Source organism: Chlamydotis macqueenii, chromosome 1 (assembly GCF_036417535.1).
Source record: "Chlamydotis macqueenii isolate bChlMac1 chromosome 1, bChlMac1.mat, whole genome shotgun sequence".
Classification (NCBI taxonomy): domain Eukaryota; kingdom Metazoa; phylum Chordata; class Aves; order Otidiformes; family Otididae; genus Chlamydotis; species Chlamydotis macqueenii.
The window spans coordinates 214,935,594-214,956,457 of record NC_141556.1 but is presented as its reverse complement, the minus strand read 5'-3'; the positions used below and the strand labels follow the sequence as shown (position 1 = coordinate 214,956,457).

Sequence of the window (20,864 nt, the reverse complement as noted above, 5' to 3'; positions counted from 1 at the left end):
AGCTGGGGGCTGCCACTGCCCGGCCGGGCCCCCCCCTTCACCCCAGCCCCCGGGGCGGAGGCCGGGGGCCCCGTCTGTCCCCACCGCGGCGCTGCTGGAGCCCCCGCAGCGCTGGGGGGGCGGGGAGAGGCGAGGGGGCGCAGGCTGGGTCCGGGGCAGAGCTGGGGGGGCCGCTCTGCCCCCCCGGGCGGGCTGCAGCACAGCCGGAGGCGGGATGGCCTCAGAATTTCGTGTCCTTGAGGGATCGGCGGCTGGACTGGAAGGGACAGAGCAGAGAGGAGGCGTTGGGGCGGGGGGCACCGCGCAGCCGCGACCCGCTGCCTCCGTGGCAGCAGGGACACGTGTCCCCGTCCCCCCGCCCCGTGGCAGCGGGGACAGGTGTCCCCCCCCGCCCCATGGGGGCTGAGGAGCCCGCCCCGGGGCGCGCGCTGCCTACCTTGCCCTTGGGGGACTTGGCGGTGGCGATGCGGGGCGAGCGGCGGGCGCTGCCGCGGGGGGAGTTCTTGGGGGTGGTTTTGCGGCCAGCTGCCCGGCGCAGGAGGCTGTTCCCCAGCTTTTTCGGGGTGTTGAGGATGCTGAACGCCATCGACTGGCGCCTCTCGGCCTGCGGAGGAGGACAGGGGACCGTGAGCTTGGGCCGGGCCGGGATCGGGGGGTCCTGGGCCCCCGTTTTCTCTCCGGCGCTCGCCCCTCACCTGCTTGCTGGGCGCCTGCTGCTCGCTCCTGCGGCTGACCTGGGAGCTGCGCCGCTCGCTGCGCTCCCGGGGAGTCTGGGGACGTGGGAAGCAACTGGTCGGCTTCTTGGACTGGAAGAGAGGGGGAGAAACCGGGATTGGTGTCTGGGGCCACCCTCCCCGGGGACAAGGAGGGGGCCAGCGCCGGGGAGCGAGAGCAGCGCGGCTTTGGGAAGGCGCGGATCTGCGGCTCGAGCTGCCTCCTGCCAGCCCTGCCCCCCGGGAGCCCCCGCCGCCCCCTCCACATCTGGAGAACAGCTGCAGCTGTCCCCTTTGTCCCCAGCCCCCGGGGAAGGCGGGGGGCAGGCGGGTGCTGGCGGCGCGCTCGGCTCACCTCGGGGGTGTCGGGGCCGTGGTGGGACTCGTCCGAGAGGCGCTTCCGTTGCTGCCGCGTGGTGATGCCGCCGGCCCAGGCCGCGCTGAGGGTGCTGCGCCGCGCGGCGGCGGCGATCTGCGAGGGCTGCATGCTGGCGCGGCGCAGCGTCTCCTCGGGGTCGCCCGTTTTCATCTCCTCGTCCGTGATGGTCCCCAGGGAGTTGGAGGGCTGGGGGGGCGGCGCGCAGGCATTGCCGAGGGGTGGCCAGGGGGTCCCCAGCTCCGCGTGCCCCCCCGGGGCTGCTCCCCCGCCTCTCTCCGACCCCAAACCCGGGCAGGGGCAGCCGCTCGCCCCCCTTACCCTGCTCTCCAGCGGGTAGCAGGTCTTCAGGTGGGGCGGGCAGGCGCGGTTGCGCTGCTGCAGCTCGGCGATGCGGTTCCAGTCGTCCAGCTGCTCCGGCTCGTCCTGGCACGTCCCCAGGTAGACGCTGCTCCGGCCTAAACCCAAAGCAGGGCGAGCTGAGGCGGGGCAGGGTCCCGGGCAAGGAGCGGCCTCCCCCGAGCCCGGCCGGCAGCCCGGTTGCCCAGCCGGCCCGCACGCACCGAGGCTGGAGCTGCTGCTCCCCTGCAAGTGTCTCGAGGAGCTGCGAATGACGGGCCGGTAGCCGGGGAGGCCCAGCAGCGCCGAATTGCCGGGGGGCTCCTGCGGGGAGGAGGTTTCCAGCTTGGCCAGGGACTCCTGCGAGGGGAAGCTGGTGAGGGAGCGCGTGGAGGCGGCCGAGCGCAGCCGGGCTTTGCCGGGGGCGACGTTCCGGGGCTGAGCCGCCGGGATGCTGCAGAAGGAGACGTCGGCGCTGTCCGGTTCCTCGGTCTTGGCCTGTTTCTGGGGGGGGAAAATGCAGAGGTCACCGGAGGGTTTGGGTGGGAAGGGAGCGTCCAAGCCCACCCAGCCCAACCCCCTGCCAGGAGCAGGGACATCTCCAACCACATCAGGTTGCTCAGAGCCCCGGCCAACCTGGCCTGGAATGTTTCCAGGGATGGGGCACCCACCACCTCTCTGGGCAACCTGGGACACTGCTCCACCGCCCTCAGCGTTAAAAATTTCTTCCTCATGTCCAATCTGAATCCACCTCCCTCTATTTTGAAACCACCACCCCTCGTCCTGTCCCAGCAGGCCCTGCTGAAGAGTCTCTCCCCACCTTTCCTGTCTGCGGCTTCTGAGAGGCAGAGGGTGCGCAGGACAAGGCGTCGGGGGAGCTCGGTGCAGTTTGGGAGCACAAGCCCCCCGCAGAGCTCGGGCCTCCTCGGGACGGCCGGGTGACAGCGGCAGCCCCGGCCGCCGGGGGGGCAACAGAACCTCCCCAAAGCCATCCCGGCCTTTGCCTCCGGCCCCAGAGAGCCCGGGGCTGCGGGGCACAGCAAACCGTGCATCCTCCTCCTCAGCGCCGAGATCCTGCCCCACGGATCCCCCCCCGCCCCACGGATCCCCCCCCGCCCCACGCCCAGGGGCCGCTCACCTTCGTCATGGTGATGTTGATGGTGGTGCGGCGCCGGGCCGAGCGCGTCCTGCAGCCGGCGTCCAGCGAGGTGTCGCCCAGCGAGGCGGCGCTGCTCTCCAGCTGGGAGCGCGTGCGGCTGGGGATGGGGGTGAAGTAGAGGCTCTCCAGGGACTCCACTTTGCGGGGCAGCCGGCGGGACGCCAGCGACTCCTCGCTGCCCGGCGGCACCGCCGAGGCCTCCGAGTGCGAGCGGCCGGCCTTCCTGCGGAGAGGGGGCGGGAGGGCAGCGCTGGCGGCCTTACCGGGCGTCAGGGGGCAGCAAGGACCGGGGGACAGCGGGTTTCTGGGAGGCCGGGGCTGGGACGGGCTCCGCCGAGCCGCGGCAGGCCGGTACCTGGTGGAGTTGAGCGGCTGCGCTTCGTCCAGGCTGAGGTCGAGGCTGTCGGCGCTGAGGTCGGCGGGGTTCTGGCCGAAAGCCTCCCGGCCCTTCAGCGTGCTCGTCGCCACCTGGAACTTGCCGAGCTCCCGCAGCTGCCGATTGGCGAGCTCCACCTGGATGGGGAGCAAGGAGGGACGGATCCTCCAAGCGCGGCAGCGGCAGGGGCGAGGAGGAGGAGGGGGAAGGCCCGCCGCGCCGTGCCCACCTGCGCCTCCAGGCTGTGGACCTGGTTGGTGAGGTTCCTGCAGCTCAGCTCCGACTCCTTGGCCTGCAGGACGCTCTGCTGCAGCTCCTTGGCCAACCTCTCCGACTCGGTCCGCAGCTCCGCGTTCTCCTTCTGCAGCTGCTCCATGGCCTTCAGCTTCTCCGCCAGGTCCTGGTTCTGCTGCTTCTTTGCGTCGTAGTGAGTTTTGGCTTTCTCCATCTAGGACGCCAAGGAGAGAAAACTCGTCGAGCTTCCCCGCGGCGCGCAGGGACGGGGACGGCGGGGGCACGGGGACGGCGGGGGGAACGCCCTACCTGGCCTTTGTAGTGCTCGGCCGCCTGCTCCTTCTGGGCCAGCTGCGCCTGCAGCTCCGCCACCTTCTCCTGCTGGCGGGCGGCCTCCGCCTGCAGCTCCCCTTCCAGCACCTGCGGGCAGGGAGGGGACCGGGTCAGGGGCGCCCTGCACCCCGGCTGAGCCCCTGGGGAAGCCGCCAACAGCGCCAGGGCTGGCCAAGCTCAGCCCCCAGGTTGTTGGTCCCTGCGTACCTTAACTCTCTGCTGCTGGCTTTGGGCGCTCTTCTCGTGCTGGGTCAGCTTCTTACTCAGCTCCTCCACCTGGAAGGGCACCGCGCGGTTAGACCGGCCGCGGGCACGAGACCCCGATTCAGCTCCCGGCACGGCTGAAGCTTCGCTGAGCGGGCGGACGCGGCCACCCCGCGTTAGTCGCTGCGCTACCCCAGCACGAGGAGCGGCCACGCGCGGGAAGCGAAGCCGAGAGGGGAAGGGAAGCCGGTGCGGTGACGCAGCGCCCCGTCGCCGGAGCGGGCGTCTCCGCTGCCAGCCGTTCGCTGTGGGGCGAGAGCGGGAGGCCCGGCCGGCTGCGGGGGTCCCGCCTGCCAAATCTCAGGGCGGGCGGCTCGAGGGAGGCCCGTGCCCGCGCAGGGGGAGGCGTCCCACCCCAAAGGAGCGCTCCTGCCCTTCGAGGGTGCGCACGCGGGACGTGACACCGAGGAACCGCGCAAAGCCTCGGCCGCAGCAGGAGCCGCAGTGCGGGCAGGCAGCTCACAAATCGCGAGCCACGCTCCCACAGCCGACCGCCCCGGGCTCTCCCCGCGCCAGGGGGATGCTCGAGGAGCCCCCCGCCCCGCAGTCACAGCCACGAGGCCTCTGCGGGTCCCTGGCCAGCTCAGGCTGGGACCGTGGGGGCAACCCAAGCTGGGCAGGGCAATGCAGCTCTTCCAGCGCCGTTTCCGCAGCACCGACCCACACCGCGTCTGCTGTAAAGCATCCCACCTCTGGCCACATCTGGCTGCGCTTTCTAGGAGCGCAGCCCCCTCCTCCCGGCCCCCGCCGTTCCTGCCGCCTGGGAAGGAGCCGAACCTCAGTTAAAGAGGGTGGGAAAGAGGGACGGACAGGAAGGGGGTGTCACCGCTCCCCCAAATCCCCTCCAGAGTTCCAGGAGCAACACTCCAGTGTCGAGGAGCCCGGGATGCTCTCGGCAGACCGCTGCGAGCGGGCGGGCGGCAGGTTGGGGTCCCAGTTCCTACTCCCCGGGGGCGAAGGCGCGAGCCCAGAGACCCGGAGCCAGGCGGCACCCATGGCACGCACCGCGGGAGCGCCCCACGGCTGGGTCCCCACGGCGAACGCTTCACGAGAGGAGAGGGCAGCTCCGGTGGGAAGCGGCAGCAGCGAGGGCCGTGCACCGTCACCGTTTGAGCAGCCGGCACTCCGCATGCCTTACCTGCTTCGCCTGCTCTTTCCGAAATACCTCTAGCTGCTCCACCTGCAAGCACAAAAGGCAGAGGTGAATGTGCGGCCGGTGCAGACCGGGCTGCCGCTCCCGAAGCGCCCGTCCCCTTCACGCCCAGAGCCCCCGCTCCCGGGCTGGGCGGGAGGATGAGGATTCGGGGGTGCGCAGGAGCCCCTACCTGAGTCGTCAGCCTCTGCCTCTCCTCCAGCAGCTTCCTCCTCTCCTCCAGCGCCGTCGCCTTACTGCTCTCGCACTCCTTACTCATGGCCTCCAGCTTCCGCGCCGCCTCCTCCGCCTCCTGCCGCCTGCCAGCCGCCAGCTCCTCCGCCGCCGCCCGCAGCCGCTCCAGCTCCCGCTTGGCCTGGCCCAGCTCCGCCTCGAGCCGCTGCTGCCCGCGGCTCCGGCTCTCGCCGAGCCCCCGGTTCTCCTCGGCCAGCCGAGCGTTGGCCTGCTGCAGCCCCGCCAGCCGCGCCGCCTGCTCCGCCGCCTCCACCTGCAGCCGCTGCACGGCCCGCTCCTGCTCCGCAGACCGCTCCCGCAGGGAGGGCACCTCGGCCACCTCCAGCTTGGCCCGCGCCAGCTCCGCCTGCAAAGCGGCCAGGGCTTTGGCCCTCTGCTCCAGGTCCTGGCAGTGCTGGCTCTCCAGGGCAGCGCGCTCCGCCTGCAGCTGCTGGCAAAGGTGCTTCAGCGCCGGCAGCTCCCCGGCCAGCGCCTGGGCGCTGCCGAGCTCCTGCTGCAGGGCGGTGAGGAGCTGCTCCTTCTGGAGGCACTTGTCCTGGCAGACCTTCACCTCCTGGCGCAGCTCGTCCTCCCGCTCGCTCTGGCAGTGGCGGTCCCTCTTCAGGGCCTCGATGGCCAGCCGCTGCTTCTCCATCTCCTCCTGGCACCGCTGCACCTCCACCTTCATGAGCGAGCACCTCTCGGCCGCGCGGGAGGCGGCGGTGGCCATCTCTGTCTGCAGCACCCGCAGCCTCTCCTCCAGCTTCTTGCTCTTCTCCGACTCGGCGAGGATCAGGCGCTTCAGCTCCTTGCTCTCCCCTTCCTTCTCCGTCACCTGCCGATGGAGGATGGAGACCTCGTGCTCCAGGCTGCCGATCAGGCTGTTCTTCCTCTCCATCTCCTGGATGCACTGGGACACTTGCTCCTTCCAGCTCTCCTCCGAGCGGCCCTTCTCCTGCGCGGTGGAGCGCAGGGACGCCAGCTCCTTCTCGGCGGCGGCGATGGCGGTTTTGCTCTGGCTCAGCTCCCTGCCCTTCTCCTGCAGCTCCTTCCGCAGGGCCTCCACGGTGCTGTCGTGCAGAGCCTGCACCGACCTCGAGGCCTCCAGCAGCTTCTGCAGCTCCGACGCCTTCTCCTTCTGCTGCGCCGCTTCCCTCCTCGAGGCCTCCAGCTCCGCGCGCTCCGCTACCGCCGCCTCGGCCGCCGCTCGCTCCAGGGCGGCCATGGCCTCCTGCTGCTCCCTGCACTGCTGCTCCAGCTCCTCCACTTGCGAGCGAAGCGCCTGGGTCTCCTTCAGCTTCTCCTGGTAAAGCTCTTGGCTGGAGCCGGACTCCTGCTCCCCGAGACGGGTCTCCTTTGAGCCGGCGGCCGTGGTGGTGTCCCCCTCCGTGGCCGCCTCCAGCGAGGCGAGCTCTCCTTTCAGCGCGCTGACCGTCTTCTGCAGGTCCCTCAGCTCCTCGCTCTGCGAGACGTTTTTCCGGCGGAGCTCCTCCAGCTCCCCTTCCTTCTCCTCCCTCAGCTCCCGCGACCGAGCCAGCTCCTCCCGATGCGCCGACCGCTCCACCCTCTGCTCGTTGAGGGAGTTCTGCAGCTGGGCCTCCAGCTCTGCCTTGCGGGCCCGCTCGGCGGCGCAGTCCGCTTTGGCCCCTTCCACCTCCTGCCGCAGGCGCTGGGTTTCCTCCTCGCGGAGCGCCAGCTCCCGCCGGTGCTCCCGCAGCGTCTCCTCCAGCCTGGCGCCCAGCAGGGTCACCTGCCCGGACAGCTGCTTCACCTCCGCCTCCAGCTCCAGCTCCCGCTGCCTGCTGGCGGCGGCCGCCCGGGAAAGCTCGGCCTCTGTGCTTCGCAGCCGCTCCACCGCAGCCTCCAGCTCCTTGGATTTGAGTTTCTCCTGGGAGAGCTGCTGGGACACCCCCTCCAGCGCCTCGGTGGCTCTCCGGGCATCGGCCTCCAGCCCGGCCGCGTGCTGGGCCGCAGCTTGCTCCGTGACGGCCATCTTCTCCCGCAGGGATGAGACCTCGGCCTTCAGCTTCTGCTCCTCGCCCTCCTTCTCCTTCGCCCGCGCCCGGGCGCTGGACAGGTCGGCCCGGAGGGCGGCCAGCCTCTCCTGGTGCTCGGCAGCCAGGCGCTCCGCCCGGGCCTCCAGCGCGGCCGCCTTCTCCTGCTCGGCCTGCAGCCGCTGGCAGGCCCGGCCGTGCTCCCGGCTCAGCACCCGAATCTCCTCTTCCAGCCGCCCGCGCTCTCCGTCCTCCCCTCGGGAAGCGGGAGAGGCTCCCGTCGGCTTCTCCCGGCTCTCCTCCAGCGCCCGGCGCTTGGCCGGCTCCTCGCCCCACTCCTGCAGAGGTGGCTCCCGGCCCTGTGCCGGCTGCTGCCTCTCCGCCTCCAGCTCGGCGATCCGGGCCAGGCTGCTCTCCAGGCTCTCGGCCGCTCGCCTCTTCTCGTCCTCCAGGATGCCCTCGGTGTTCCGCAGGGATTCCTCCAGGAAGAGCAGCCGCTCCTGCAGGCGGGTGTTCTCCCGGGCCAGCCTCTCCCTCTCGGCCAGCTTCTGCTGGCTCTCCTTCAGCCTGCCCTCCAGCTCGCGCAGCTGGGCCCTCAGCCCCTCCGCCGCTCCCGCTTGCTGCTGAGCGCCGAGCTCCAGGATCCTGGCTTCCAGCTCGCCGACCTTGCGCTTCAGCTCGGCCTTCTCCCCCGCCGAGGCGGCCTGGCTGGCATCACGGGCCTGCGCCATGGCCTGCAGCTGGCCGCTCAGCGACGCGTTGGCCTCTCGCAGGTGCTGGAGCTGCTGCAGGGCAGAGTCCCTCTCCCGCAGGGTCTTCTCGTGCTGGGCGTCGAGGGCAGCCAGCCGCCCAGCCTCCTCCTCGGCCTCCTGGCTCCGCAGCGGGATGCCCTGGGGCTGGCTGGCCTCCCGCGCCCGCAGGTCCTGCTCCAGCACCTCCCTGGCCCGGTGGCTCTCGGAGAGGGAGCTCTGCAGGCTGGCGACGAGGCTGCCCAGCTGCTGCTTCTCCTCCTCGAAGCGGCTGCGCTCGGACTGCAGGGCTGCCTCCCGCTGCTGCTTCTCCTCCTCCAGCCGCAGGACGGTGGCCTGCAGCTCGGCCCCTTTTGCGGTGAGGCTGGACACCTCCTGCTTCAGCTCTTCCAGCTGCAGAGAGAAAGGGTGGGGGGAAACAAAACCAAAACACACAGACCTGGGTGTTACTCGAGCTGCGCCCACCGCCTTCACTGGAGACCCCCATGTGCTGCATCCCAGCGCCAGACTTCCCTCCCGGCACCCCCAGCACTCCCTCCCAGTACCCCCGGGACCCCCAGCGTTCCCTCCCAGCACCCCCGGCACCCCCAGCGCTCCCTCCTGGCACCCCCGGCACCCCCAGGCTCCCTGCTTTCCCTTTAGCCCTGTGCCGCTCTGCTCGCTGGGACAAAACGCCTTTTCTCACCGCGCAGGAGCTGCTCCTCCCGCAGCCAGCCCAGGCGACGGGAGGCTGGGGGAGCCAGCAGCTACCCGGGAGCGGTATTCCCAAATCCGGCACAAAATGGGCTCCCACGGAGCGCTCAGCCCCACAACCCCATCCAGCAGCTGGCTCTGCCCCAAACGGCTTTGCCGTGCGCCCCCCAGCCCCCCAGCCAGAGGGGATTTCCGCCCGCGCGCTGCAGCGGCCAGCGGCTCTCGGCGACCCGGCCATACCTTCAGGACGTCTCCCATGACCTCTCCCTTCTCCTGGCCGCCGCAGTCCCTCAGCTTGGCCAGCTGGTCCTCCAGCAGAGAAACCTTGCCCTGGAGAATCTCGATCTTCTCTTCCGAGCATTTCTGGGGACAGAGAGGCGGGACTGAGCACGGAGAGGAGCAGCCAGCCAGCTTTAACTGGCAGCTCTGTCTCGGCAGGGGCAGGGCTTCTCTCCTTGCTACGAGGACAGCGTCCTGTCCCGTGTGGAGAGCCCTTCCCGGGAGCAGGGAGACGCTCCCCGCGGAACGCGCCTCTCCCCGTGCGCCAGCACGGACGGGCAGAGCCGGCGGGGCGCGAGCCAGCCCCAGGAGACTGCCCCACGCCAGCACGCGTCCCCCGGCCAGGCAGGGCCCGGGGTCCCCTCACCTTCTCCTGCAGGGCAGCACACAGCTCGCTCTCCAGCTGCCCCTGCTTTTCCTGCGACTGCGCCAGCGCCGCGTTGTGCTCCTCCGAGAGCTCGTTCAGGGCGTCCTGCAGCTGGACCATGTGGCTGGCGATCTCCCGCAGCTGCCGAGGGAAAAATCCCGCGTCCCAGAGGAGTCAGAGGGCACCCACGCTGCCCAGGGCTCCGCTCGGCTCGCCCCTCCCCAGCGCTGCAGCACCCACGGGTGTCCCAGGTGTGCAGCACTGCGCACAGACGGCTCCACCCAGCCCCTATTTCCCCACCACGCTTCCTCTTCGGATTCCTCTTTGGATCCGGAGCCCAAAGCAGGCTCGGTCACCGAGCAGCAGAGGCGTAAAGAGCCCAGCATCCGGCGCTGCCATCAAATCCTCCCCATCACAAACCGCCGGGCTGCGGGGAGACGGAGAGGACGCAGCGCCCCGTACCTTGAAGGACAGGTCGCCGTTCTCCTCGGAGAGCTGGTTGATCTTTCGGTCCATCTGGCCTTTTTCAGTCCTCAGGTCCTGGCACTGCCGGAGGGCCTCGTGCAGGCGCACCATCAGGCTGCGGGAGAGGAGGTGGTTAAAGCAGGGGCGGACATCGCTGGGGACCGATGCTGCTGGATATCGCGGAGGAAACTGCGGTACCAAGGTACCTGCCCTCGGTGAGCAACCACCATAAGTTCAGCTCTAAACTGGGTCCCAGTAAGCCACAGAACGGAGCGGAAATAAGCAACGTCTGTGCTTTGCATGAGCCCGACCGCTCTGAACCGCGGGCAGAGACAGCGGCAGGGCTCCAGCCGCTCCTCTGCGAAGTGAAATCAGTGAGGAAAGGACAGGAAAAAAACCAAAACAAAAAAAAAAGGCATGGCACCTGCCAGCGGAGGCTGGGCGCCCTTCCCAGGTAAACACGTTGCTGCGCAGGGACAGGGCAAAGAGCGGGACGCAGCGCAGCAGGCGACCGAACTCAAGTGCGTGACGCAGCCCAGTTCAGATCCGATCAAACTGGAGGCCTGGCAGCTGGGGAAGGGGCTGGGTCGGCAGCTCTGATATCACCCTAAAAGCTTTCAGCAACACAGAGCCCACCCCAGAGCAGGGAAGGCCACGCAGGGTCTCGCGGAAGCGGCAAGACCCACGCAGGCGGCACGCCCTTTTCCCACCACTGGGATGGAGTTTAGGGGAGGGAGCGGGCTGTCCGGGCTCGCCGCGGGCCTTGGGACTGGCTCCCCGCCGGCTGCGACAAACGAGGGCTACGGGCCGCGATCGCCCCGACCACGTGCCGGCTGGCATAACCCCATCCCGGGTGCATCCCGGCAGCGTGGGCAGCAGGGCGAGGGAGGGGATTCTGCCCCTCTGCTCCGCTCTGGGGAGACCCCCCTGCAGCGCTGCGTCCAGCTCTGGAGCCCCCAACAGCAGAAGGACATGGACCAGTTGGAGAGGGTCCAGAGGAGGCCACGCAGATGCTGAGAGGGCTGGAGCAGCTCTGCTGTGAGGCCAGGCTGAGAGAGCTGGGGCTGTTCAGCCTGGAGAAGAGGAGGCTCCGGGGAGAGCTGAGAGCGGCTCCCAGTGCCCAAAGGGGGCTGCAGGAAAGGTGGGGAGAAATTCCAGGTGGTGGGTGCCCCATCCCTGGAAACATTCCAGGCCAGGTTGGCCGGGGCTCTGAGCAACCTGATGTGGTTGGAGATGTCCCTGCTCCTGGCAGGGGGTTGGGCTGGGGGGCCTTGAACGCTCCCTTCCCACCCAAACCCTTCTGTGGTTCTACGACTGCTGAAGCCATCTCCTCCTTGGGGCACAGCTGCAGAGGAGGCAGCAGAGGACAACAGGAAGGTTTGTCCTCACCTCTGCACATTGCTGGGGGAGAGACAGAGAACGTGGAGCCTGGGGACGTGGTAGTGACAAGGACCAGCCTAGCAGGAGGGAGCTGACGTCCTCAGAGTCCTACCTCTCGTTCTTCTCCCTCAGCTCCTCCATCTCCTTGGGCTCCAGCTGGTCTGCGGCTTGCTTCTCGTGGAGCAGAGTCAGGCGGTCAATGCGCTGCTGCATCATGGTGATCTGCGCCTCTGGGGAGGGCGGCGAGAAAGGCCCCGTCACCATCTTTCCGTCACCTGAACCCCCCCAACAGGACGCCTGTCCTCCCGAGCTGGCGGGGGGCCGCCGCACAGAAACCGTCTGCAGCGGGACACGGGAGAGCCAGGCTGCCCGCACGGCCGCTCGGCACGGGCGCCGCTTCGGTCACGGCTTTTGTTGCTCAGAATGTACGAGGGGAGAAGGAACCCGCAGCTTCCACGCGCGCCCGGGGAAATCCCCAGCGCAGAGCGTGTCTTAGACGTGGAAGGCGAGACTCCGACGCCCGCCAGCCTGCTCCAAATCACTTGGCAGGGGGACCAGCAGCCATCTCCGAGAGACACTCAGTCGTTCCAACAGCGCCGGAGCCGGCTCGGCTCCCAGCAGCAAGGCTTTCTGCTCCACGCTTTGGTCCAGCTTAACGGGCGCGCGTCCCCTCGGCCCGCCACGGAGCGAGGCACGGCAAACCCCAAGCTGCCCAGTCAGCTCCGGGAAGCAGAACAGCCCCAGCGCCGCGCGCTGTGCTGACCGCAGGTCTGGCAGGACGCACCGTGCACGAGCACAGTCGTGGTGGGGCCAAAACCGTAACAAAGCCACGGGAACCAGGCGAGGTCTCAGCCCCGGAGAGCCCTTCCCGTGCCCCGCGCTAGCGACTGACCCTTCTCCGTGATGACTTTGCGGTTCTCTGCCAGCTCCACCTCCAGCTCGTCCCGGTTCTCTCTCTCGACAGCCAGCTGCTTCTTCAGCCGCCGCAGCTGGAACTGGGGGGTCTGCATGACGTCCCCCACGGGCGAGGACGGCGGGCCGGGCAGCACGCTGCGGAGAGGCGCGCCGCGTGGCTCGGTTATCCGGAGCCGACGACAGGGCACAACCCCTCCCTGCGCAGCCAGCCCGCTCTGGTTCCCCCGTCCCGGAGCCAGGTTCGACTCCGACGCCCCGTCACCGGCGCGGAAAGGCCGCTCTGCTCAGCGCGACTGCGCCAACGCCAGCCTCTCGGCTGTGTCGAGGCAGGAGTTTGCAACACGACAGCACCACGGCAGAAGGGCTCTCTCTGTCGAGTCTGCGTGCACCCTGGCTACACCTGGAGGTCCCAGCAGCCGCCCTGTCCGTTCCCCCCCTCCCCTCGCTCCCCCCAGAGCCGAGCGGCGGGGGACGTACTTGTTGGCGCTGGAGGAGGAGGAGGAGGCGATCCTCTGCAGCTCCAGGAAACGCACCTCTCGCTTGTGCGGGAGGGAGAGCAGCGGGGAGAGCTCCTCGGAGCTGCTGCTGGAGGCGCTGGACGAGGACAGCGGCGCTGGAAATCACAAGCGAGAAGCAGGCCGTGATCTCCATGTTAACACCGGGAGGGAGGGTTTAGCACCCGAAATCCCTGAACCGCAGATTCCAGCAGGGATGGATCAGCCCAGCCAAGAGAGCTGTAAACCTGCCTTACATCCCTGTCCCGCCCCGGCACTCCGCTCCCACGGCACAGCTGCGGGCACCCCACCCGCCCCGCTGCTCCGGGGAAAGCGCGCTTCAGCAGCGCATGCCGCCACGGCCGGGACGCTGCCGAGCGCAGAGAGCCCAGCTGGTCTGAGCCAGCCCTGCTCTTAAAGACGAGCTCACAGGGGGCCGTTTCGCAGCGCTCCGCCATGCGGCGAGGGGGTCCGGGTGGCGGTGCTGCTTTCCTGGTTTGGCAGCCGTAGCAGCACAAATAGGGGTGGAAAAAAAACCCCAAAAAAAAGTGATTTTATGTTCTAGAAAAGGGTCATCAGTGCCGGTGAGGTGCTGCCAGCATAGGAGCTGCGCAGGAAGATGCCAGCAGTGCTCAGCACTCCCTCGCCGCTGCTCTGCGCGCAGTTACGGTCTGTTCCTGTCCCACTACAGCAAACGTTATGCTGTCGGTCTCACCGGGGCGTGCAGCAGAGGACAACGCGCCCAACGCCTGCTCCGCCCGGACAAGGCTCAGCCCGTGACTGCGGGCGGGAGCCACGGCGCGGTCGGGGTCCAGCACTCACCCCTCCTCTGCAGGAACGCCTCCAGGTTCTCGTTCAGGCTCTCCTCGTTGTCCAGCACAAATTTGAGGATCGACGCCAGCTCAACCTGTGTCGGAGGAGGGGACCCGAACATGAGGGCAGGTCTCGGAGCGCCCCCAAAAAGGCGCCTCCCCGCACGCCCGCGGTCCAGCGGGGAACGCAGGAGGGATTACCTGCGTCTTGTAGTCAAACTCGCTCCAGTCCCCGGGGCTCTTGCAGCTCATGGAGGTGTGATAGAGGAGCAGCACGGCCACCTGAAACGAGGCAGGAAGCGTCACCGACCCCGCAGGGTGCCCGGTGCCCGCGAGGAACAGTGCGCGCCCCGCGGTTTACCTTGGCCAGCGCCAGCTCCTCTCCCTCCAGCAGTTTCTGTGCCGAGACCAGGTTCTCCGCGGCCGATTTGTGCTTGCAGTGCTCTGCAACGTGAAGAGGGATTCCCGGTCACGCAGGAGCCCCGGCCGCCGGGCACGCTGGCGGCCAGCCCCCGAGGTGACGGGCTGGGGGGCGCCGCGACGCGTCCCCACGGGGAAGGGCTGCGCTCCGGAGCCCGCCAGCACAAACCCAGTCCCGTCTACGGAGGGTGGGATGCGATGGGGAATACGGTTTCTCTCCTTCCAGGACAGCTCCAGCAAAAGTGCAAGAGCCTTCCCGTTTCCCCTCCCAGGATTCCTGCTGGGGTAAAGGGTTTCCAGCGGGATTTGAGCGGCTCGAGGCCAGGCCCTGGGCTAGGAATGCCGCCCCGCAGCGGTGTCACCAGAGCAGCCGCTGGCACCCTGCCCGTCACCCCCCGGCCGTCCTTTGCACCGAGCCCGCGCTCTGGGAAGGATTGCCAGCGGGAAGTTTTCCTTCCCGTGCGCTGCCGCGGGGTCAGGGCAGCTCTGCCTGCAGCTCGTGAAGCTGCTGATGCAGTGGGGGGATCACTTAGGGGTGGGGGGAGGCCTGCAGACACAGGCACAGACCTGAGCAGGGGTGGGGGGACACCGAGCAGGGGTGGGGGGACACCGAGCAGGGGCAGTCCCTTCCCGCAGCGCTTACTCTGCAGGAAGCTGCAGACGAAGGCGATCCTCTCCGGCAGCGGCTGCTCCAGCACGGACTGCCCCTCCTCGCTCCTGTGGCTGAAAGAGCGCAGGGGTCGCGTTAACGCTTTGCCAAAAGATTAAACGCACAGTGCGGGGTTTTCTTTGGCAACGGAGCTCAGTGGCTCTCGGCAGCGCAGCCTGCCCTGCGCCGGGGCGGGTGGCGAAGGAAAAGCCAACGGCAGCGCGCCCAGGAGCGGGCGCAGACGCTCCCCGCGGCCCCGACAAACACGGCTGCGTCTGGTGAGCAGCCAGAGCCGGGCAGCCGGCCCTCTCGGCGCGTGTGCCGGAGCGCCGCCGGCCCTCGCCGTTTCCTCCGCTGCCTGCCAGCCCCGGCATCCGGCGCGGCAGAGGGAGCTGGCGGCGTCCCGGCCGGCCGGGGAGGCACCGCGGGGGCCGAGCATCGCGCGTTCTCCTCGCTATCGCGAAGCGTCACCGCTTGTGGGAAACGGAGTTTGGGAGATGTGCGGACACTGCTCCCCGCCGGGTCGCTGCCGGGAGCCCACGCTGGATTTTGGGGGGCTGAAGCTGTCTCTTGCAGCTTTTACTCAAGACCACGCTCTTCCTCAACAGCCCCAGCTCAAACGGAGACCGCGTGCCCAAACCCGCGCCAGCCCTGCTCGACTGGCGCTGCTTGGGTACCGCCGGTTACGCCCAGGGTGCCAGGGGCAGCGACGCTGCCCGGGGAAGGACGCAGCGCCAGGGTTTTCTCGCCCTCACGGATTTCCCAGCCCGCGCCCCGGTGCTGCGGGAGCTCCCCGGCTCAGCCGGCTGCCACGGTGCCCGCCCCGCCGCCGCCCCACTTATCAGGCCAGGGGCAGGCCTGTTTTCGTGAGCGCACGCCGCCGCGGTCCCGGCTAATCTGAGCTGGAGCACGGACCCAGGAGATTAACCGGGCCTGACTAAATATATCCGCGGCTCCTTCCTCCCCGCCCTCGCCAGCAGAGCCCCGCTCCCAGCGGGCTCTCCTTACGCCGCGCGGGAGGCAATTACAGCAGGCGGGCTCCCGCGGAGCCTCCCGCCGGAAGGGTTTGAAAGCGACGCTGCGCGAGCGGCAGCCTCACGCCCTCCCGATTTGCCTCGCCAGCTCGCTAAGGACGCGCGGCCGGAGCAGAGCGCGCTCTGTCCTAGCTCCGACGCCCATTCCGGCTCGCAGGTTTTAATCGCCCTTGCTCGCAGGCAACGAACGCAGCTCCTGCCGGAGGCATTCCTCCCACCCCTGCCCGGCCACCTCAGGTTCCGGGACGGAGCAAACCAGCTCAGTCCTGCCCGGATCGCGCTCGGAAGCGGCCTGACGTCCCCAGAGAACAGGAGCGTTTCACGGGTCGCTCCTTAAGCTGCTTTACAGAGCCAAGGCTTCCTCGGAATCGCGAGGCTGCGGCTTAGGAGAACTCGCCGGGCCGTTTCCTCACCCAGCAGCTTTCATGGAAATACGGCACCGCGCCGCTGCAGGAGGCCCCGCGCCGCCGGCTTGCTGCTTCAGCACCGGGAGCGAGCCCGGTGGCAGTGCCAGATGCGATAGCGAGCCTCCGAGGACAGAAACCGCGGCCAAAATCCTACCTGGGCGGCTCCGCGGGGCCCGCCAGCTCCGCCCGGGCTCCACAGGGCTGCGGGGCCAGCAGGGCAGCGGAGCCTCTCCCAGCGAGCGCGTTTGTCTCGAGGCCGAGCTGCGGCAGAGCCCCCGTACGCCAGCTCCGCGCAGGGCAGCCCGAAGGCCGCAGAGCAGGGCTGCCAGCAAACGCCGCTGTGCTTCACCAGAGCCTCGCGCGGAGGGGCCGGAGACGCAGCAGCCGGTCTGCCAGAGCAGGAACACCCCCGCGCTCCCGGCTCCCCGCACTCACATTTTGTTGATGATCCCGACGAAGACGCTACAGTCCCGCAGCTGCGACAGCTCAGCGAGGGGATCCGTACAAACCTGCGTGCTGTTCACCTGGAAACGGGGCGAGAGGGTCAGAAGCCGATGCCACGCGGCGCCGCCCGCCGCCCCCAGCGCTGGCGGGGGACGGCGAGCCCTGTCCGGGCGCCGGAGCCGAGCCAGCCCTTCCGACCACCCCGCCCCGCCCGGGAGAAAGCTGAGCGCAGCCCCCGCGGCTCCGCAGCTGGACGGGCTGGCGCGGGTCTCGTTTATCCCGCAGCGACGCTTCGCGGGGCAGATCCACCAGCCCCTCGCTTCCCAAGCCCTGCCTGCTCCAGGCTCGACTCCGGCTCCCGGGCAGCTTCCATGACCGCACCAGGCCGTTCCGGCGTTTCTGGTGACTCAGGAGGAACGGCGAGCGAAGCTTCTCCCCTGAACGCCCACCCGCCCCGGCCCAGCGGGGACTCGGCTGCCGCAGGTCCCGCCCCAGCCACGATTTCCCGTCCGCGGCATCGCGCTCCCGAGGAGCCGGCGCTGGCTGGGACGCCCGGGCAGCACGTCCCCCACCCGCAGAGCTACGGCGGAGGAGAGGGGGCTTTACCCAAGCGAGGAGAGCCGCAGCTCTCGCGTCGTGAAGAGCCATCTTCGCGAGGCTGCCAGGTCGCTGCCCGGACCTAGGAACGCCAACAGGAAAAAAAAACAACAAACAATTAAGGCCAGAAGCAGTAATTACATTAATATTCGGCTTGCGCACAGCGCCAGGCCGCCGCGTCCGTCCCGGGAGGATCTGTGGGGACAGCAGGAACCGAGCGGGGAGCGGCTGCTGTCCCGCAGCTCCCCGGGATTCGCCCCGGCGGTCGGGATCCCAACGAGCGCCGCGCGGCTGCCGTCCCCCCCGAGGGATCCTGCCCGCCCGCCGCGCCGAGATCGCGGGGGGCCTGTGGGGCGAGCAAGAGCGGGGAGAAACCCCCCAGCGCCGCGCAAGAGGCAGCCGTTCCCGGTGGATGAAGCGGCCACGGACCGTGGCATGGCCCTTGGGAGCAGAGGGGGAACTGGGGACCAGTGGCAAGCGAGCACCCAAACTGGGCAGGACAACCGGCAGAGCGGGAGCTGCAGAGAGCGCGGGCTGCCAGGCCGGGGCAGGGGGAGAGACATTTTAAAAAAAGGAAGAAAAAGGAGAAAACCCAGGCTGCCGGGGGCCAGAGCCGGCCCTGCCCGGGACGGGGCTCAGCTCCCGCCGCGGTCCTGCCCGCAGCTGCTCTGGCTTCCTCCCGGCTGCGCGGCCAGCGGCGCCTGGAACACCAGCAGGACGGGCGCCCGGGCTCCCCGCTCCCTCCCCGGCTGTCACCACCCGGCCGGGACACGGCTGCGGAGGCTGGAAGGAGCCCGCAAAGGTCAGCCGGCCCCACGCGAGCCCGGCGAGGCGGCGGCCAAGCCACCGGAGCGCTGCCAGCTCCGCGTCCCGCTGCTGCTGCGGGCGCTGAGGAGAGGGACCTGCGTCGCCGCGCAGGGTGGGAGCGGGGACGCGCCAGGATCGCTGCCAGGTCCCCTCCGCCGCGACCTTTGCCTCCGCGCCGCCCGTCCCCGGTGCCGGCCCGGTAATCCTCCCGGCGAGGGAGCTGCTGGGAGCAGACCTGAGCAGAAGTGGGGGCCAAACACGGCCCCCGCCAAAAATGAACCAGCTCCTCTGCCTGCGCAGCCCCTGGGCACCCACGCACGGGCTGGCGGGGGTGCAGCGCGGCCCCACTCACGGGCTGGCTCGTCGCCGGCGACATCGGCTTCCCCGAGCGCCAGAGACCGCAACGCGACCGTCCGCGGGGAGACGCCGCTCGCGCTACGCCTGGACCCGCGCGACGGCGGAGGGGAAGCGGTTGGGGAGCTCGGCGCAAAGCTGCTTTCCAGCCGCGCCCCCGGGGAGGGGAGCGGAGGTCGGTGGGGAAGGGTCCGCCGGGAGCGGGGACGAGCGCCGGCCGTGACGCCGCGGTGGCGTTGTCCTTCGTCGTTTTCCCCAGCGCCCGCTCCGGTCAAAACACGGCGTTACGCAAGCCCGCGCCTCCGGAGCTCCCGACGTGCCAACCTGCCGGAGGGACGCGCCCGCAGTGCCCCAGCTGTCCCGGGACGGGGGGGTCCCGCCGCAGGACGCGCCCAACAGCTCGCCCAGGCAGGGCGGGCGACCCACGGCAGCCCCCTTCCTCGGGGACGGGCCCACGGCCGGCGCGGGGAGAAGGCGGCGACGGCGGCGGGGAGCGGGGGGGTGGAAAAACACGGCCGCCACCCCGGAGCTCGAGCTCCCGGATGTTGGCGAACGCAACCCAGCCGCCCGCGGCCCGACGCGAGCGGGGGCTCGGCAGCCGGGGGGCTCGCGGGGTGCCGGGGCGGGAGCCGCACGCCGCGGCGAGGCGCCAGGGCTGGGAGAAGGCGAGCTCGGCCTCCCCCCGCCTCCCTCCTCCTCCTCCTCCTCCCCAGCCCAGCTGAGAACAAACAAGGAAGAGGGAGAAAGTCTTTGTTCGGGCCTTACCGGGGGCGCGCGGCCGCCGTGGGCGCGCGGGGTTTAATCCGCCATGAGCGCTGGCGGCCGGGAAGGGGCGCGGAGCCGGCGACCACGCACAAAAGAAAAGTTGTCGGGCTTCTCTCTCGGCGGGGCTGGCGGGCGACGACGGTTCCCCTTCCTGGCCCCGGGCCACCCCACGTCACCACCGCGCCGAGGCCGCGCTCGTTAAAGGCGCACGGCGCAGAAAGCCAGCGCCGCGGCGGCCGCGGGGAAGGGGTCCCGGCTGACCGGCGGCCGCGGGGAAGGGGTCCCGGCTGACCGGTGGCCGCGGGGAAGGGGTCCCGGCTGACCCACGGCCGCGGGGAAGGGGTCCCGGCTGACCGGTGGCTGCGGGGAAGGGGTCCTGGCTGACCGGCGGCCGCGGGGAAGGGGTCCCGGCTGACCGGTGGCTGCGGGGAAGGGGTCCCTCTGACTGATGCCAGTCACGGACTGGCAGGGAGCGGGGGGCTCGGCGGGGAAGGGTGCTGGGGACCCCCGGTGCCAGCCCCCACCTCCCGCTAACCCAGCTGGAGCCACATCCTGGCCGGTTCCCAAAACATTCCCCCCCCCCCCCGTGGAGCAGCCAAGGATTCGACGGGGACCAGAGCGCCGCCGCGACCCACCGCCGGCGGAGACGGCCGCTCGCCACGGCAGCGGCTGCGAGACCCCCGCTCCCGGCAGGAACGGCGAGCCCTGCCCGCACCCGCGGAGCCCAGCTGGCGGGGAGCAGAGCTGGGGAGCCCATCGCCGCGGCATCTGGGCTGCTGGAGCAGAGCCGGGGCCGCCCCGGCTGGAGCCCGCGGCTGCCAAACGCCGCCGGAACGGCCTCGGGGCTCTGCCGAGCGCCGGGAAGCGAAGGGAGACGCCGGCAGGAGCGCGGCTCACCTTCTCCCACCGGATTCCGGGGGCCAGGACGCGCCCGGCAAAGCGAGCGGGGACCCGCGGCACCGCGCCCGTCCGGCTGCCGGGAGCGCGCCCGGTGCTGGGCCCCGTGAGCCGCCGGGCGCCCGGGGCTGGGCTGTCAAATGGCGGCGACCGGCGAGGTGCCGGGAGGGGGCGGGGGGGGGGGGGCTCGGCCCCACCGACCCGCACAGCCAGGCCTCAGCGAGCACCGGCCCCGGGCGCCCCGGGACGGCGACACCGGCAGCGGGCACCGGCCCCACTCGAGGCCCAGGGCCCCGCTGAGGCCTCGGCGCGGCTGCGGCAACCACCGGTGACCCCGCGCCCCCCTGCCCCACGATGTCCGCCTCCCCGGTGCCCCCCGCCCCCCCCCCGTACCGTACCGGGGCCGCGCCCCCCCCGCCGCCGCCGCCGCCGCCCGGATTCAAATGGCGGCGCCCGCCCCCGCCGCCTCCCCATTGGCCGCCGCCGTCACGTGGGCGGGCGCAGCGCGCGGGGGGAAAACTACAACTCCCGGCGGCCCCTGCGCGCGGCCGGGATCTCGCGAGAGCGGCGGGAAGCGGTGGGGGGAGCCGGTTGCCTGGGCGACGGCGGGGAGGGCGGCGGAAGGTAACGGGGGACACGCGTGGGGCCGGGGGGGGGGGGGGTGCGGGGACATGTGGGGGCTCCGGGGGGGTACGGGGACGCGCGTGGGCGAGGGGACCGGGGAGCCGGCGACACAGGGGCAGGGGGTGGGTGTGAGGCCCACGGTGGGGAGGGGACACGCGGGGGGGGGGGGGGGGGGTGGGCGGGGCGGGGACTCCGAGCTTGTCTCCCACCCCCCTCAACTTCTGGAGGGTGGGCACGGCCCCACGGGACCCCGCTCCCCCCACGGGACCCCCACCCGCTCCCCCCACCCCAGCCCCTCATCACCCCCAGCCCCGGAGCCCCACGGAGGAGCAGAGGGGCTACAGGACCCCCCCCCATGGGAGCAGGGGGAGAGCCCCCACACCCCACTGACCCCCCACGCCGTCACCTCCTTCCGCAGGGCGACCGGGCCAGACCGCGAGGACACCCCCAATGCCGGGCCCCCCGCGGCAAGGAGAAACAGGGGGGACCCCCGGATGCCGAGACCCCCACACCCCAGCTTCGGAGTGACGTAGGTGGCGGGGGAGACACGGGGGACAC

The 20,864-nt window shown here is 70.6% G+C and overlaps 1 protein-coding gene across 3 annotated transcripts; it reads right to left on the bottom strand.

Annotated features, from left to right (window-relative positions):
• Positions 1-86: 86 nt before the first annotated feature.
• NUMA1 (nuclear mitotic apparatus protein 1) lies at positions 87-18,919 on the bottom strand. Of its 3 annotated transcripts, XM_086739808.1 has the most exons (26): positions 18,786-18,916; positions 16,869-16,941; positions 16,254-16,342; positions 14,372-14,451; positions 13,670-13,752; positions 13,510-13,590; positions 13,319-13,403; positions 12,480-12,615; positions 11,980-12,137; positions 11,200-11,317; positions 9,705-9,822; positions 9,243-9,383; positions 8,837-8,959; positions 5,120-8,296; positions 4,933-4,974; positions 3,738-3,806; positions 3,507-3,617; positions 3,193-3,411; positions 2,943-3,100; positions 2,567-2,810; positions 1,653-1,932; positions 1,411-1,547; positions 1,069-1,278; positions 696-806; positions 437-604; positions 87-256 (listed from the first exon to the last, which is right to left on the bottom strand). In XM_086739808.1, exons 2-26 carry the CDS (start codon positions 16,908-16,910, stop codon positions 221-223), a joined length of 6,216 nt encoding a protein of 2,071 aa, XP_086595934.1. In that variant the 5' UTR covers positions 16,911-16,941; positions 18,786-18,916; the 3' UTR covers positions 87-220. The 3 variants fall into 3 exon arrangements, with proteins under 3 accessions (XP_086595934.1, XP_086595935.1, XP_086595933.1); XM_086739809.1 differs by having other exon boundaries at positions 1,069-1,547; positions 18,786-18,919; XM_086739807.1 differs by lacking the exon at positions 18,786-18,916 and adding an exon at positions 18,345-18,421 and having other exon boundaries at positions 1,069-1,547.
• Positions 18,920-20,864: the final 1,945 nt, after the last annotated feature.